At 40.7% G+C, this 17,357-nt stretch overlaps 1 protein-coding gene across 1 annotated transcript in view; it reads right to left on the bottom strand.

The window, feature by feature from the left end:
* The window catches only part of LOC145987213 (uncharacterized), a 77,198-nt gene continuing 59,841 nt past the window's right edge, over nt 1-17,357 (bottom strand). The window contains exon 3 of the mRNA XM_083121731.1: nt 1-1,162. Within this exon, the coding sequence (XP_082977857.1) occupies nt 801-1,162 (362 nt within the window). The 3' untranslated portion in view covers nt 1-800. The remainder of the gene's footprint in view (nt 1,163-17,357) is intronic.

Below are 17,357 nucleotides of genomic sequence, written 5' to 3'. Positions count from 1 at the left end.
TACAAATACAGATATATATTTATATAAATATATTAAATATATTTAATGTTCATTTGGCAGCTCTGTATATGTCCTGCTGTCCATTATTCTCTGTCATTTGCAATAAAAATAAGTCACTGCAGTGTCGGCATTGGGCAGCAGTCACACAGAAGGGTAAGAGCACAAGAAGAAAATCCACAATCCTTCCTCCTACAGCGAGATTCATTCCTCTCCCAGGAACTCAAGAAATGAGCCTATCATTATAATAATGCAGTTTTGAATACGTCACGTTCTTAACCAACGAGTTTGCGAGCAACAATTGGTAATGAATGGTTTCTATTATTTCCGCATAGCGTTGACCACCAGGCAGTTACTGCCTTCAATGTCACGTTTGGGTGCAGCGCTTTCACTTTAGCCCTGCCTTTGATCTTGTCATCTGCTTCCCAGGAGGGTGCATAATTTTCGGAAATGTTCATGGAATTCTTGTGGGGGGACCCCAACCTGTCACAAGGAAGGGTGAACGAACTTTTGAAAGGGACAAATCTTGACAATGAGTTGTTTCTCTTGGCCGCTCTAGCCACTCAAAATTTTTGGTATCATCGCCAGCCCCCCTGGCGGAGTGATTAGCATATCATGCTATGACACCAGGTGTCCCGGGTTTGAATCCCAGCTTGGGCATGGATGATTGTGAGTGTACATTCACCAATTTCATTATACTTTCCATCGTTATTAGTATCGCCAATACATCGGTATCAGCTCAGTTCTAGTTAGGACACAGTGTGTGCAATGACCATTACAATGAAAGAACTGAGTTTCAGTTGTTACCTTAGTAAATTGAATAAGAACTGGATACCACTGTGCAAAGGTTCAGCTGCATCACCAATTATAAGATTTGAAAGTATAAAGCCCAATTCTACTCCAAGAACCATGTCTTTGACTGTATAGTGAGATCTAATCTCTTTTTCAAAGTCTTCACCAAAATTCTTACATAAAGCAATGACCCAATCCTGGCAGTTTGTACTTAGTGGACCATATATCTTCCCATTGAATTCATTGTTTATTACATATTCTCGAAGCTGTACTGGGGATGTCACAACCTCGCCAATCTGGTGATATTCTCCGTCACCAGTTGGACGCTGCTTCTGATAAATAGGAACAATCATGTTATGTTCATCGCCTACCCCTGCAAAGAAACAATTTGAGAAAAGTACATTAATATTCAGTCACATTCACAAGGAATTGAATTTGCCCATATTATACAGTCAAACACATATGTAAATTCTGTTTTGGGTATTTGCTTGAATTAGATGCATGCAGGGATATTCTTGAAGGAAAATATCTGATGAGGGAGGGGGGAGGAATTTTATCACCCTTATGACACAATATTATAGTCTTAAAAGAAGAAAAAAAATATTTTCAAGTCGAAGAAAGTTCCAAACAACTAAGGGGGAGGGGTAGTGCAATATTTCCTGTATAATTAGAGTATCCCACTCTGTTCTCTATCAAATTTCTTGCTATTAAGACTCCCACATACTTTATTCGTTAGCCAGGCTAATTGTCACCTCTATGTCAATGCTGAATAAATTGATCACAAGTTGGAAATTAACAAATTATGTGTAGTTAGTTTGCATCCGTTGTACGCAATCATATTTATTTTTAAATTAGTCTCTGAACCACCGATAAGGAAAATAAAGGAGAGGTAAACAGAGAACTTTGGCATCACTGAAGTTGGAATGCTTCTAATACAGCGATTTTCGGTAGATCTGGACACACTCTATATACGTGCCTGTTTTGTACCCATCAATTCAATAAAATAGTGAGATGGAATGAAGGTTTTTGTTTCCCAATTGAACTTTTACAAGTGTTTTTGCCCCCCCCCCATCCTCCCCAATCAGATGGTCTGCTCACGCCTATGATACTATTTTTCCTTTCATCATTTTACCTCACTTTCTTACCTATTGGGTAATTTGCAACAATGATGAACGGTGAAATAAATAAGGAAGTATACACAATGTGTAATTAGCCAAGTGTGGCAGAAAATTGACATTAATTAATTAATATAACAATGCATATTTGATCAAAAATACCAACTTGGAACTCTATGTACTTGCAGTGCATTGCACTAAAAATCACGTAATCTATATCTTGATTTAAATTGCAATTTAAATAAACCTGATTTAAATCAATCCACCTTGACATAAACCTTATTACATGCATATTATATATATATAATATTTGGTCCTCCTGGGCAATTTGGGGGGGGGAGATAGTGCTTTATCTCCTTAAAGTATGTACATATGGTCATACCTATGGACAGAAGGGGTACTACTCACCCAGCCACGGAATGACTATTGGGAAGTAGTGTATGTCAGAGCACTCCGTGAAAGTATTGGAACCCTATTAAATTAGCATTATTGTCAGTTGCAAAGCCCCACCTAGTGGTTGCAGGACCTTGCAGTTGGTGGTGGGGCTTGCATGCTCTGACGATCTCCTAGGGTCTCCCATGCCAGGCAGGCCAGTGGTTGAAGAGACAGACTAAGAGGCAACCTAGCAGTCAATGGCTCCAAAGGAGGAAGAAGATGGAGGCGGAGGAACCTAGAGGAGTAATATCTCTTTAAAAAAACCTTGGTCTATCTGGCTCTGGATGGTAGCACCTTGTAAGAGCCTCTTACCAGGGATACGGTGGGGACCTCAGCAGCATCTGTGACACAGAAGGAGACCTTCGGAATGGCAGAGATGGCAGAAGAGGCAACCTATCCTCTTGGGAGAAGAGGGAAACCATTGCCTTGTGGAGAAGGGGAACTTCAAAGGCTAAGGGAGTAAACCCTGAATGAAAATTCTGGTCCCCCAGCTTGGGGGTTGGGAAACAAAGAGACATGTTATATACAGTAGTGGCAAAAAGAATGGAAATAAAGAAGCATGAGTGGCCTTTATAGTAGAGAGAATAATGAAAGAGAAAATAATTGATTTTAAACATATAGATGAGTGAATATGTAAAATAAGAATGAGAATAAATTCTTTAATGTAACCATTATAAATGTCTATGCACCTACAGAAGAAAAGGAACAACTAATAAAATATTACTTCTATGATAGACTAGAAAAGACAATAGACAGTGTACCATCCAGCGATGCAAAGATAATAATGGGGAACCTGAATGCACAGAGAGGCAAAGAGGAAATTTTTAAAGAAATCATTGGAAAGCACAGCTTACATGGAAATTCTAACAATAATAGTCCAAGACTCATTGACCTGGCAATTAGTAAAAATATTATAATAGCATCCACAATGTTCCTCAGAAAACAAATACATAAATATACATGGAGATGACCTGATGGAAAAACCAACAATCAAATAGACCATGTTTTGATAAATCAAAGGAGAGCAACAAGCATTATAAATGTACGATCATACAGAGGGGTCAGTTATGGAACAGGCCATTACCTAGTCAAAGTAGACCAATACGATTAACAAAATCACAAAGAAACGAATCAGAAGTACAATATTAAGAAACTGACAGAAAATAGACACAGTGATAGGTTTAAGAAGGAATTAGCACACAAACTACAACAAGTAAGTACAACCACCATGCAAAGAACAGAAGAAGCAGAAGTGGAAGAAATATGGTAGAAGATAAAATCAAATATTGAGGAAACAGCAAAGATGGTGTTAGAACCAATGCAGTACAACAAAGGGAAGGAATGGTTTGACAAAGAATTTGAAAGGGCCATCCAAGAAAGAGATACAGTATATCAGAATGAGATACAGTATAAGTAGGGGCAATTAGAGAGTTCACAAACCTCATTTGGGGCTCGAATCATCATGTGGGGCTCAGTGTTGCCAACTCACCCCACGAAAATTTCACCAACTATTTTGAAGTTTTTTATGATGTATTTGAGGGCAGAGTTGGCAACACTGTGGGCCCACTGTAGCTTTTTATGTCTGGCAACACTGCCGTAGACAGAGTTGGCAACACTGTGGGCCCACTGTAGCCTTTTATAAGGGGGGTTTATTGCCCTGTTTACATCTGGCAATACTGCCGTAGACAGTTGGGTTCACTGTAATCAAAGGACCTGAGGGGTCCTGCCCTGTTTACATCTGGCAATACTGCCGTAGGAGTTGGCCTGTGGGCCCACTGTAGCTTTTTATGTCTGGCAACACTGCCGTATGACAGAGTTGGGTTCACTGTAATCAAAGGACCTGAGGGGCCCATGCACCTGTCTGGCAACTGCCGTAGACAGAGTTGGCCTGTGGGCCCACTGTAGCCTTATGATGTATTTGAGGACAGAGTTGGCAACACTGTGTTACTGTAGCTTTTTATGAGGGGGGTCTATGGCTTTTTTACATTTGCCTACCCACTCTACAAAAATTCTACTATATGATCTTTCACAGGCTAAGCTAACCTACAAATAGTGGCAGCACTGACGAGGCTCGAATTATTATTTGAGGCTCGAAATCGAATCGCTAAATATAAAATAAAATAACAATGCCTATGAACCTGTTTGGCTTCAGGAAGCAGGCTATGGAGGTATCCGCCCAAAGCGCACCATCGCCACCTGCGAGCTGGGACCTGTTACCCTCCCTATTATCTAAACTCAACGGTTTGTTGATTATACACTTGAATAGCACCCTGACCCAGTACGACGAGGATGTGGGCAAGACTTTCTACATATTCAACAACAACTTGAATTATTACCAATTCCCCATCTCCGGCAAACTGCAGTTTGACATGAATCCCGAGAATAAAGGAGAGGCCAAAATTTCCTCCGGCAAGAACATCTATCGCATCAAACACGATAGGATGATTTTTTACTGTAAATTTTTATTAAAGGGCCTGAGGGGCCCATGTATTTTTTATGCCTGGCAACACTGCCGTAGATTTTTTGACAGTGTTGTTAACCTACTAGGTTTTTTACTGTAAACTTTTATTAAAGGGCCTGAGGGGCCCATGTACTTTTTATGTCTGGCAACACTGTTGGGGGCAGAGTTGGCAACACTGTGGGCCCACTGTAGCTTTTTATGAGGGGGACCTATTGCCCTCTGTTTATGTCTGGCAACACTGCCGTAGATTTTTTGACAGTGTTGTTAACCTACTGGGTTTTTTTTACTGTAAATTTTCATCAAAGGACCTGAGGGGCCCATGTATTTTTATGTCTGGCAACACTGTTGGGGGCACAGAGTTGCCAACTCTGTGTTACTGTAGTTTTTTATGAGGGGGGTTTATGGTTTTCTGTTTATGTCTGGCAACACTGCCGTGGATTTTCTGACAGAGTTGGCAACACTGTGGGCTTTTACTGTAGCTTTTTATGTCTGCCAACACTGTTGGGGGCCCAGTGTTGCAAACTCTGTGTTGTCGTAGTTTTTTATGAGGGGGGTCTATGGCCCCCTGTTTATGTCTGACAACACTGCCGTGGATTTTCTGACAGTGTTGTCAACCTGGGTTCACTGTAAATTTTCAAAGGGGCCTGAGGGGCCCATGTATTTTTTATGTCTGCCAACACTGTTGGGGGCACAGAGTTGGCGACACTGTGTTACTGTAGCTTTTTATGAGGGGGACCTATTGCCCTCTGTTTATATTTGGCAACGCATCCGAAGAAAATTCCACTATATGATCTTTCACTGGCTAAGCTAACCTACAAATAGGAATTGGCAACACGAGGCTCGAATTATTATTTGAGGCTCGAATTATTATTTGACGCTCGAATTATTATTTGAGCCTCGTCGGTGCTGCCTACCCATCCGAAGAAAATTCCACTATATGATCTTTCACTGGCTAAGCTAACCTACAAATAGGAATTGGCAGCACTGACTTATAAACCCACTGGGTCCTCTTGGCATGTTTTTTCATGATGTGTTGCTAGGCTATTGAGCATCTTGGCGTATACAATGTATATATTTTGAGAGGGGGGGTTATGGCTTTTTATGCTGTACGAATACTGAAAGCTTGACAGTGACAACCAACAGAGTAGGTAAACCTACATCCAGGAACTGGCAACACTAGTTTCTGACAGTGAATTTGAAATAAAATATTAAACAAAATACACTGGGGGAAATAATTGTACAACAATTTGTACCTAATTGTACAACTTAGGCTGTGTCCCCTTGTAGTACGGTTGTTACTTTTCTCGCCAGGTGTCAGCCCGAATTTCACCCACAGCGCTCTGGGGCGCAGGCGCACAGTGCGGAAGCAGAAGGTAGACGCCAAACAAACATCACAATGATTTCCACCTATTTACTAGTTATATTAAAAATGTAACGTGCTACTTTATCATTTACAATTTTTCTATATTCAGTATTATCGATAAACTGTTAAAGTATCACTGAGTTTTATATTGTTTAATTAGTAAATGTTAGAATATGGCTGCCAAGCGCAGGGTCACAGCGAGTTCAAACGTGCATCTGTCGCGCCTCTCCGCTCTCCCCTTCAACTCCATGTTTGCCGCGAATTCGGACAACAATGAAAGCACATGTTTTTTACGTTCTCGTAATACTAACCTTGCTCCATTGATTTTAAATTGCTTCCATCCGCTTTTTTTTTTCTGTGTTATTTCCGTATGCACGCAACATTCGCTTTCAATAGTATTATCGCTTAGAAACAGAAGGAGTGTTAGTATAGCAGGCTCCGAGTTTACAATTTATTAAATTAAACAATAATTTATGTAAGAATATACTTGTACTTACCGAACACAAAATAATAAAAAGCACATGTGAATGTTTGCGTGTGTTTATGTTATATGACGACTGAGTAAAAAATAATGTTGACTCCCCGAAACATAGAAATAAAAAGTAGGTCAAACTTTTTCAACACCCAACCATTTTAAACGTCCTCGCGTAGTAATACGATTTAGCTCAAGATGTTTAAAAGAGTACTCTTAGTCGACAAAGCTAATTGCTAGGGCCCTTATATTACTAAAATATTCTTTAATTTGCATATTTCTCATACCGCCATATGTTGTTCTAGTTGACTTCTTCCAAAAAAATGCTAATTAGCGAGAGTTAATTAAGCAAGGCGAGTAAAAGAAGCAAAATAGAACATATGTGCCGGCGTGAGAATATGTAAAAATTCGATTCAGAGGTGGATCGAATTAAAATTGGAGGATATTTTGCATTTTTTTTATCGTACATAATTTTTTCTATTTACAACAGTATAAAATAAGAGGAATGTGTGACAATATCCATATTAATTAGTAAGGTATGTTGTATGCTAGGTTAGCTAACGCTGGACTTGGAAAATTTTCGATTGATGAAAAAAATTGGTTCTATGACGACCTATGTTTATTTTGGTATGGGTGGACAGAGGACACCGAGACTCGACCGACATACTAAACCCGACCTCTCTACGCGTATTCTACGTTACTAAAAAAATCGACAAGGGGAGATTTTTCGATAACTCTTATTTTTTGCAAAATACTTAGGTTTTTTTTTTGATAGACGACAACGACGGAGTCATCAATGAGTAAACATCTGAACTCGGCGAACAAGTCAACTTCTGCAAACATTCCCCGAGTGTGCGTGCGTGTGTGTATATGTGACGTCGACCTGTTAAGAATGAAAAGGGGTGAGAAACAGATTCTACTCAATATTTATGTAACGTTCTGTCAGTGGTATCCTGAGAAACCAGTAAATGAAGTGGCTAAGTTGGTATCCCAGTGCAGTGGTGTGTTAGTGTCTGCAGTTGTAAGGGTTATGAAAGAGAGAATGACCGGGAGAGTAACAATGTATGCGGCTACATATTCGTCTGAAGTTTTGAGAGCGGGTTCTCACATTCAGAGGCTCTTATATAAAATGAATAGGTGCAGCGAACTATGAGTGTAACAGCAGATGATTGCGGTCATGGATTAGCTGACGCGGAGTGATACATTGAATCGGTGAGACCGTTTGTTTACAGAAGGTGTTAGGGTTTGTGATTTAGACCTTAGCTTGGATATGTTATAACTTTTTTTTTTATAGAGAAAAGAGAGAGAGGGTCATGTAACTGGTGATTTGCTTGGCTAAGGGGAATTTTCTGAGAATTTTTTCTATTCCAAATATTTTTTGTATGTGTGTGTGTGTGTGAGTGTAGAGATTTATGCGCTTATGTATGTGTGTAAACATTAAGGCATTGACTTGTTAAGAATGTTACATCAATAATACTGTCTCGGGAATGTTATGCTTTTTTTTTTCTCTATAAAAAAGAGAAATTTGTGTTGATTGTTTGGTTAAAAAGAATTTTCTAATTATTTGTTTTGTCACAAGAATTGTTTGCATTCCAAACATTCCTAAGTGTTTGCATAAAGATTGATACATTTACAGCTATATATGTGCATTAACTTGTTAAGAATATTACATCAATAATACCGGCTCGGAAATATCATGTCCTCTTCCTCTATAGAAGGTCATATAAAATGTGCTAATTGGTTGGCTAAGGGGGATTTTCTGATTAGTAAATTGAGGTTATAAATACGTACGTATAAAGGTTTTGCTAATATGGAATGCTAAAGCTCAGTATTTGGCTCTCTCAGGGATTCGAATTCTATTAGGTTAAACAGCATAGAAATTTCACAGCAAGACTTCTCATATTTACTGACGATATTCTTAACAACCTGTGTTGTGATTCCACTATAAACTGTATACAAAATATGCAGTTCCTAGAATGAGATGGACGAGGCTTATGAACCTCGACCTATACAACTTTGGCCTGTTTTGTTTTGTGGAAATGCTGTGAAATGCTGTCTGGTCTCGAAAATATTTGTTTGTCAAAGGGACACATGATCAATCTTGTCTCGTCTCGAATTTTTAAAAGCCTGTCCCGTCTCGTCCCGTGGGCAACACTAGCTCTGAGTACAGTTTTGTTCCAAAACAAAATGGCGCAAAATGTCCATGAGTATTTTCATTCACATTTCTTTCACATTGTATGTGTTTTTACTCTGTGGGTTTAGTACAGGTGGTATTACAAAATATACCCTGTGCTTTATCGACGGTTTTGTTTAGTTCTCGAGCCTAACATTGGGCACTCTGGATACACGTTTCTTTGGAACACGAGCGTTGTTCGTTAGCCATGCTTTCGAGTACTGCAAGGGCCTACATGTAAACTAATTGCACTCGATTTCCTAATGGGCAGAATTAGAGCACGTGATCATAAAATGCATGTTCAGCGTCTCCAACGTAGCTAATTTAGCACCCGAGACTAAATATGGCTGATAATTTTATTTCACATAAATGAGTGCGTGTTTTTATTTGAAATCCACCAAAAGTTGGTTTACGGATTTCAACACATGGTTATTTTGATACAGCGGTTGTGACGGATTTAACGTTGCGTTATTCTAATCGATTGCATTACAGGCGTCCGTCTGACTGCTACGTAGGAGAGACAGGTTCGATTCCCGGGGAGTGGGAATTTTTGCCTGCAATGTTGTTTTTTTAAGTCCACTATGGCAAATGTGTCAATTAACTGAAATTGAACAATATTTTTTTATTTCTTCATAAATGTACATGAACGTACAAAAAACTTAGGAAATGGTGCACTGTCTTTTGTAAACATAAAGTAAAAAAGTAAAGTGTTTCCCTGTGCATAGCACCACGCCATGAAGGCGTATAGGGGGTGTGGGGGTAACGCCCCACACTTTTTTTGATCCGGTCGTGAGTGGGGGTGATGTGATCAGCATCACGCCCCTGATCGCCTTTACCCCCCCCCCAGGGTTTCCCCAGGTACCCATGTTATTCGATGCTGGGTGGGTGCCGGGCCTGCTTCTATTGTTAGAAAAGTTCCCGGATTTGAACCGGCCGGGGATCGAACCCGGGATTTTTAGCATGGTAGTCAGACGCGTTACCAACTGAGCCACCGCGGTAAACATGCAGTAAATTTTTTGACAAGTAATCTTAGCTCACTATACTCTTGTTTTTTTACTCCATCGATACCAGGGACAGTGTAGAAATATCCGTACAATTCCCTCCATACAATCGGTGATGTGACAAGAAGTTCTCTGGGGAATTTTCGCTGATAATCTACGAGGTGCGGCAATTAAATAACGAGACTGCGCACCTCCTGTCGCGTAGGATAGTGGAGGGAGGTAGCTATTGATGTGTTGTTGATATTGAACCTTCACGCGCACCTACTGTTTGTTTCATGATTCTGAAACCTTTTTTTATTTTTGCAGGCTTGCTTGAAGAGGACAGTGTTCTGTACTAGAGCCGGAATCATGGTGGACAATAAAGTTGAGCAGTGCATTAACATCAAATTTCTGGTGAAATTTTTAAAAACACCGACGGAATGTTGTGCAATGTTAAAAGAGGTGTATGGTGATAATGCTATGTCACGTGCGCGAGTGTTCGAATGGCACAAACGATTTTCAGAAGGGAGGGAGGAGGGTGAAGATGATGAACGTCCCGGCCGCCCTGTGAGTTCAAGAAAGGACGACAATGTTCAAAAAATTCATGAACTTGTGCGGAAAGACAGACGTCTGAGCATTCGGATGCTCGCAGACATGATGAACATTAACAAAGAGACAGTAAGACAAATTTTGCATGAGAATTTAAACATGAGAAAAGTGTGTGCAAAAATTGTTCCGAAAAACCTCTCTCAGGACCAAAAAGACAATCGAAAGATCATTTGCTGTGATGTCATGGAACGACTCAAAGCAGACCCAGAATTGCTAACACGTGTCATCACTTGTGATGAAACATGGATTTTCCAATATGATCCCGAGACCAAGCGTCAATCCATGCACTGGAAGACTCCCACATCGCAAGAATGAAAAAAGCACGAATGAGCAAGTCGAAACTGAAGGCAATGCTCATCGTTTTTTTTTTTTTTTTTTTCGATATCAGGGGTATCATCATGACTGAATGGGTGCCTCAGGGGTCAAACGGTGAATCAGACCTACTACAAAGAGACCAGATTTGTGGAAGAACGATGCATGGATCCTTCACCAGGACAATGCACCTGCCCATAATGCCCTTTCTGTGAAGCAATTTTTAGTCGCCAAGCGCATTCCTGTGCTCGACCATCCTCTGTATTCCCCAGACATGGACCCCTGTGACTATTTCTTCCCAAAAGTGAAAAGTGCATTGAAGGGAACACATTTTCACTCCGTGTAAGAGGTGAAACGAAAAACGGCAGAGTTGTTGAACAGTGTGATATTTGATGACCTACAGCATTGCTTTGAACAATGGAAGACACGTATGCAGCTGTGTATTGATAGGGGAGGGGAGTATATTGAAGGGGATACCAGTCAATTGTAACTTTCTTGCAATACATCACAGTTATGACACCAGTCTTGTTATTGAATTGCCACACCTCGTATACTCCGGCCGTTGTAGCAACCGGTGTCCATTCACAGCGCAGATCGGTTATTTTGACAAAATCCTGTTTCCCTGCTGGCTGCTTTGGGGAGGGAGATTTATAATGTTGCCGCTTCTTGCCCAAGCATTAGGCCTAATTGACCGCGAGTTCCTTAGTAGGTAAACGCGGCAACAGAGGGTCACTACCATAAAGGCGGCCCCCGCGCCGCATATAAAGGCGGCGGGAATGTAGTGAAGACGAACGAAAAGAATGATTATATGGTAAGCGTCAGGGGTTGCAACGTTTAGAAAGTCGTTGATTTTGTTTCTGTATTTTCCGTCGTTGGGTTTCCTCGTCATGTCGATCGTCGCGAATCCGAAATTGTCACTGTTCCAGCAAGAAGAGCAGCGTTCCGAAAATTGATTGATCAACAGGCCGTTGAGTTTAGATAACATGGAAGGTAGAAATTCGTGATCTGCCGTGCGGTGTACAGTCTCCATTGTTTGCTTTCGGAAACCAAAGAGATTCATTGTCCTGAAAACAACGTTGAAACGTTTCGGTAAACGTTCTTAAACGTTGAAACGTAGCGTAACGTAGCGTAGCCTTTCTCGGTGTATGTTAACCTCACAAGCAGTGTTGCCAACTCGGGGCGAGGCTCGAATCATCATTTGAGCCTCGAATCATTATTTGAGGCTCGAATCATCATTTGAGGCTCGTCGGTGTTGCCAACCCACTCTACAAAAATTCTACTATATGATATTTTGAAGCTTTTTACGGTGTATGTTAACCTCACAAGCAGTGTTGCCAACTCGGGGCGAGCCTCGAATCATCATTTGAGGCTCGCCCCGAGTTGGCAACACTGCTTGTGAGGTTAACATACACCGTAAAAAGCTTCAAAATATCATATAGTAGAATTTTTGTAGAGTGGGTTGGCAACACCGACGAGCCTCAAATGATGATTCGAGCCTCAAATAATGATTCGAGCCTCAAATGATGATTCGAGCCTCGCCCCGAGTTGGCAACACTGCTTGTGAGGTTAACATACACCGTGAAAGGCTACGCTACGTTACGCTACGTTTCAACGTTTAAGAACGTTTACCGAAACGTTTCAACGTTGTTTTCAGGACAATGAATCTCTTTGGTTTCCGAAAGCAAACAATGGAGACTGTACACCGCACGGCAGATCACGAATTTCTACCTTCCATGTTATCTAAACTCAACGGCCTGTTGATCAATCAATTTTCGGAACGCTGCTCTTCTTGCTGGAACAGTGACAATTTCGGATTCGCGACGATCGACATGACGAGGAAACCCAACGACGGAAAATACAGAAACAAAATCAACGACTTTCTAAACGTTGCAACCCCTGACGCTTACCATATAATCATTCTTTTCGTTCGTCTTCACTACATTCCCGCCGCCTTTATATGCGGCGCGGGGGCCGCCTTTATGGCAGTAACCCTCTGTTGCCGCGTTTACCTACTAAGGAACTCGCGGTCAATTAGGCCTAATGCTTGGGCAAGAAGCAGCAACATTATAAATCTCCCTCCCCAAAGCAGCCAGCAGGGAAACAGGATTTTGTCAAAATAACCGATCTGCGCTGTGAATGGACACCGGTTGCTACAACGGCCGGAGTATACGAGGTGTGGCAATTCAATAACAAGACTGGTGTCATAACTGTGATGTATTGCAAGAAAATTACAATTGACTGGTATCCCCTTCAATATACTCCCCTCCCCTATCAATACACAGCTGCATACGTGTCTTCCATTGTTCAAAGCAATGCTGTAGGTCATCAAATATCACACTGTTCAACAACTCTGCCGTTTTTCGTTTCACCTCTTACACGGAGTGAAAATGTGTTCCCTTCAATGCACTTTTCACTTTTGGGAAGAAATAGTCACAGGGGTCCATGTCTGGGGAATACAGAGGATGGTCGAGCACAGGAATGCGCTTGGCGACTAAAAATTGCTTCACAGAAAGGGCATTATGGGCAGGTGCATTGTCCTGGTGAAGGATCCATGCATCGTTCTTCCACAAATCTGGTCTCTTTGTAGTAGGTCTGATTCACCGTTTGACCCCTGAGGCACCCATTCAGTCATGATGATACCCCTGATATCGAAAAAAAAAAAAAAAAAAACGATGAGCATTGCCTTCAGTTTCGACTTGCTCATTCGTGCTTTTTTCATTCTTGCGATGTGGGAGTCTTCCAGTGCATGGATTGACGCTTGGTCTCGGGATCATATTGGAAAATCCATGTTTCATCACAAGTGATGACACGTGTTAGCAATTCTGGGTCTGCTTTGAGTCGTTCCATGACATCACAGCAAATGATCTTTCGATTGTCTTTTTGGTCCTGAGAGAGGTTTTTCGGAACAATTTTTGCACACACTTTTCTCATGTTTAAATTCTCATGCAAAATTTGTCTTACTGTCTCTTTGTTAATGTTCATCATGTCTGCGAGCATCCGAATGCTCAGACGTCTGTCTTTCCGCACAAGTTCATGAATTTTTTGAACATTGTCGTCCTTTCTTGAACTCACAGGGCGACCGCGACGTTCATCATCTTCACCCTCCTCCCTCCCTTCTGAAAATCGTTTGTGCCATTCGAACACTCGCGCACGTGACATAGCATTATCACCATACACCTCTTTTAACATTGCACAACATTCCGTCGGTGTTTTTTAAAATTTCACCAGAAATTTGATGTTAATGCGCTGCTCAACTTTATTGTCCACCATGATTCCGGCTCTAGTACAGAACACTGTCCTCTTCAAGCAAGCCTGCAAAGATAAAAAAAAGTTTCAGAATCATGAAACAAACAGTGGGTGCGCGTGAAGGTTCAATATCAACAACACATCAATAGCTACCTCCCCCCACTATCCTACGCGACAGGAGGTGCGCAGTCTCGTTATTTAATTGCCGCACCTCGTAGATTATCAGCAAAAGTTCCCCAGAGAACTTCTTGTCACATCACCGATTGTATGGAGGGAATTGTACGGATATTTCTACACTGTCCCTGGTATCGATGGAGTAAAAAAACAAAAATATAGTAAGCTAAAATCACTTATCAAAAAATTTACTGCATGTTTACCGCGGTGGCTCAGTCGGTAACGCATCTGACTACCATGCTAAAAATCCCGGGTTCGATCCCCGGCCGGTTCAAATCCGGGGACTTTTCTAACAATGGAAGCGGCCCCGGCGCCCACCCAGCGTCGAATAACATGGGTACCTGGGGGAAACCCTGGGGGGGTAAAAACGGTCAGGGGCGTGATGCTGATCACATCACCCCCACTCACGACCGGATCAAAAAAGTGTGGGGCGTTACCCCCACACCCCCTATACGCCTTCATGGCGTGGTGCTATGCACAGGGAAACACTTTACTTTTTTACTTTATGTTTACAAAAGACAGTGCACCATTTCCTAAGTTTTTTGTACGTTCATGTACATTTATGAAGAAATAAAAAAATATTGTTCAATTTCAGTTAATTGACACATTTGCCATAGTGGACTTAAAAAACAACATTGCAGGCAAAAATTCCCACTCCCCGGGAATCGAACCTGTCTCTCCTACGTAGCAGTCAGACGGACGCCTGTAATGCAATCGATTAGAATAACGCAACGTTAAATCCGTCACACCCGCTGTATCAAAATAACCATGTGTTGAAATCCGTAAACCAACTTTTGGTGGATTTCAAATTAAAACACGCACTCATTTATGTGAAATAAAATTATCAGCCATATTTAGTCTCGGGTGCTAAATTAGCTACGTTGGAGACGCTGAACATGCATTTTATGATCACGTGCTCTAATTCTGCCCATTAGGAAATCGAGTGCAATTAGTTTACATGTAGGCCCTTGCAGTACTCGAAAACATGGCTAACGAACGACGCTCGTGTTCCAAAGAAACATGTATCCAGAGTGCCCAATGTTAGGCTCGAGAACTAAACAAAACCGTCGATAAAGCACAGGGTATATTTTGTAATACCACCTGTACTAAACCCACAGAGTAAAAGCACATACAATGTGAAAGAAATGTGAATGAAAATACTCATGGACATTTTGCGCCATTTTGTTTTGGAACAAAACTGTACTCAGAGCTAGTGTTGCCCACGGGACGAGACGGGACAGGCTTTTAAAAATTCGAGACGAGACGAGATTGATCATGTGTCCCTTTGACAAACAAATATTTTCGAGACCAGACAGCATTTCACAGCATTTCCACAAAACAAAACAGGCCAAAGTTGTATAGGTCGAGGTTCATAAGCCTCGTCCATCTCATTCTAGGAACTGCATATTTTGTATACAGTTTATAGTGGAATCACAACACAGGTTGTTAAGAATATCGTCAGTAAATATGAGAAGTCTTGCTGTGAAATTTCTATGCTGTTTAACCTAATAGAATTCGAATCCCTGAGAGAGCCAAATACTGAGCTTTAGCATTCCATATTAGCAAAACCTTTATACGTACGTATTTATAACCTCAATTTACTAATCAGAAAATCCCCCTTAGCCAACCAATTAGCACATTTTATATGACCTTCTATAGAGGAAGAGGACATGATATTTCCGAGCCGGTATTATTGATGTAATATTCTTAGCAAGTTAATGCACATATATAGCTGTAAATATATCAATCTTTATGCAAACACTTAGGAATGTTTGGAATGCAAACAATTCTTGTGACAAAACAAATAATTAGAAAATTCTTTTTAACCAAACAATCAACACAAATTTCTCTTTTTTATAGAGAAAAAAAAAGCATAACATTCCCAAGACAGTATTATTGATGTAACATTCTTAACAAGTCAATGCCTTAATGTTTACACACATACATAAGCGCATAAATCTCTACACTCACACACACACACACATACAAAAAATATTTCGAATAAAAAAAATTCTCAGAAAATTCCCCTTAGCCAAGCAAATCACCAGTTACATGACCCTCTCTCTTTTTTCTCTATAAAAAAAAAATTATAACATATCCAAGCTAAGATCTAAATCACAAACCCTAACACCTTCTGTAAACAAACGGTCTCACCGATTCAATATATCACTCCGCGTCAGCTAATCCATGACCGCAATCATCTGCTGTTACACTCATAGTTCGCTGCACCTATTCATTTTATATAAGAGCCTCTGAATGTGAGAACCCGCTCTCAAAACTTCAGACGAATATGTAGCCGCATACATTGTTACTCTCCCGGTCATTCTCTCTTTCATAACCCTTACAACTGCAGACACTGACACACCACTGCACTGGGATACCAACTTAGCCACTTCATTTACTGGTTTCTCAGGATACCACTGACAGAACGTTACATAAATATTGAGTAGAATCTGTTTCTCACCCCTTTTCATTCTTAACAGGTCGACGACACATATACACACACGCACGCACACTCGGGGAATGTTTGCAGAAGTTGACTTGTTCGCCGAGTTCAGATGTTTACTCATTGATGACTCCGTCGTTGTCGTCTATCAAAAAAAAAAACCTAAGTATTTTGCAAAAAATAAGAGTTATCAAAAAATCTCCCCTTGTCGATTTTTTTGGTAACGTAGAATACGCGTAGAGAGGTCGGGTTTAGTATGTCGGTCGAGTCTCGGTGTCCTCTGTCCACCCATACCAAAATAAACATAGGTCGTCATAGAACCAATTTTTTTCATCAATCGAAAATTTTCCAAGTCCAGCGTTAGCTAACCTAGCATACAACATACCTTACTAATTAATATGGATATTGTCACACATTCCTCTTATTTTATACTGTTGTAAATAGAAAAAATTATGTACGGTAAATGTTTTGTACATTATAGGGGGGGGGGGGAATGCAAAATATCCTCCAATTTTAATTCAATCCACCTCTGAATCGAATTTTTACATATTCTCACGCCGGCACATATGTTCTATTTTGCTTCTTTTACTTGCCTTGCTTAATTAACTCTCGCTAATTAGCATTTTTTTGGAAGAAGTCAACTAGAACAACATATGGCGGTATGAGAAATATGCAAATTAAAGAATATTTTAGTAATATAAGGGCCCTAGCAATTAGCTTTGTCGACTAAGAGTACTCTTTTAAACGTCTTGAGCTAAATCGTATTACTACGCGAGGACGTT

Source organism: Lepisma saccharinum, chromosome 4 (genome assembly GCF_977018435.1).
Source record: "Lepisma saccharinum chromosome 4, izLepSacc3.1, whole genome shotgun sequence".
Classification (NCBI taxonomy): domain Eukaryota; kingdom Metazoa; phylum Arthropoda; class Insecta; order Zygentoma; family Lepismatidae; genus Lepisma; species Lepisma saccharinum.
Note: the sequence above shows the minus strand (reverse complement) of the source record. Positions and strands in the feature narration are given on the sequence as shown.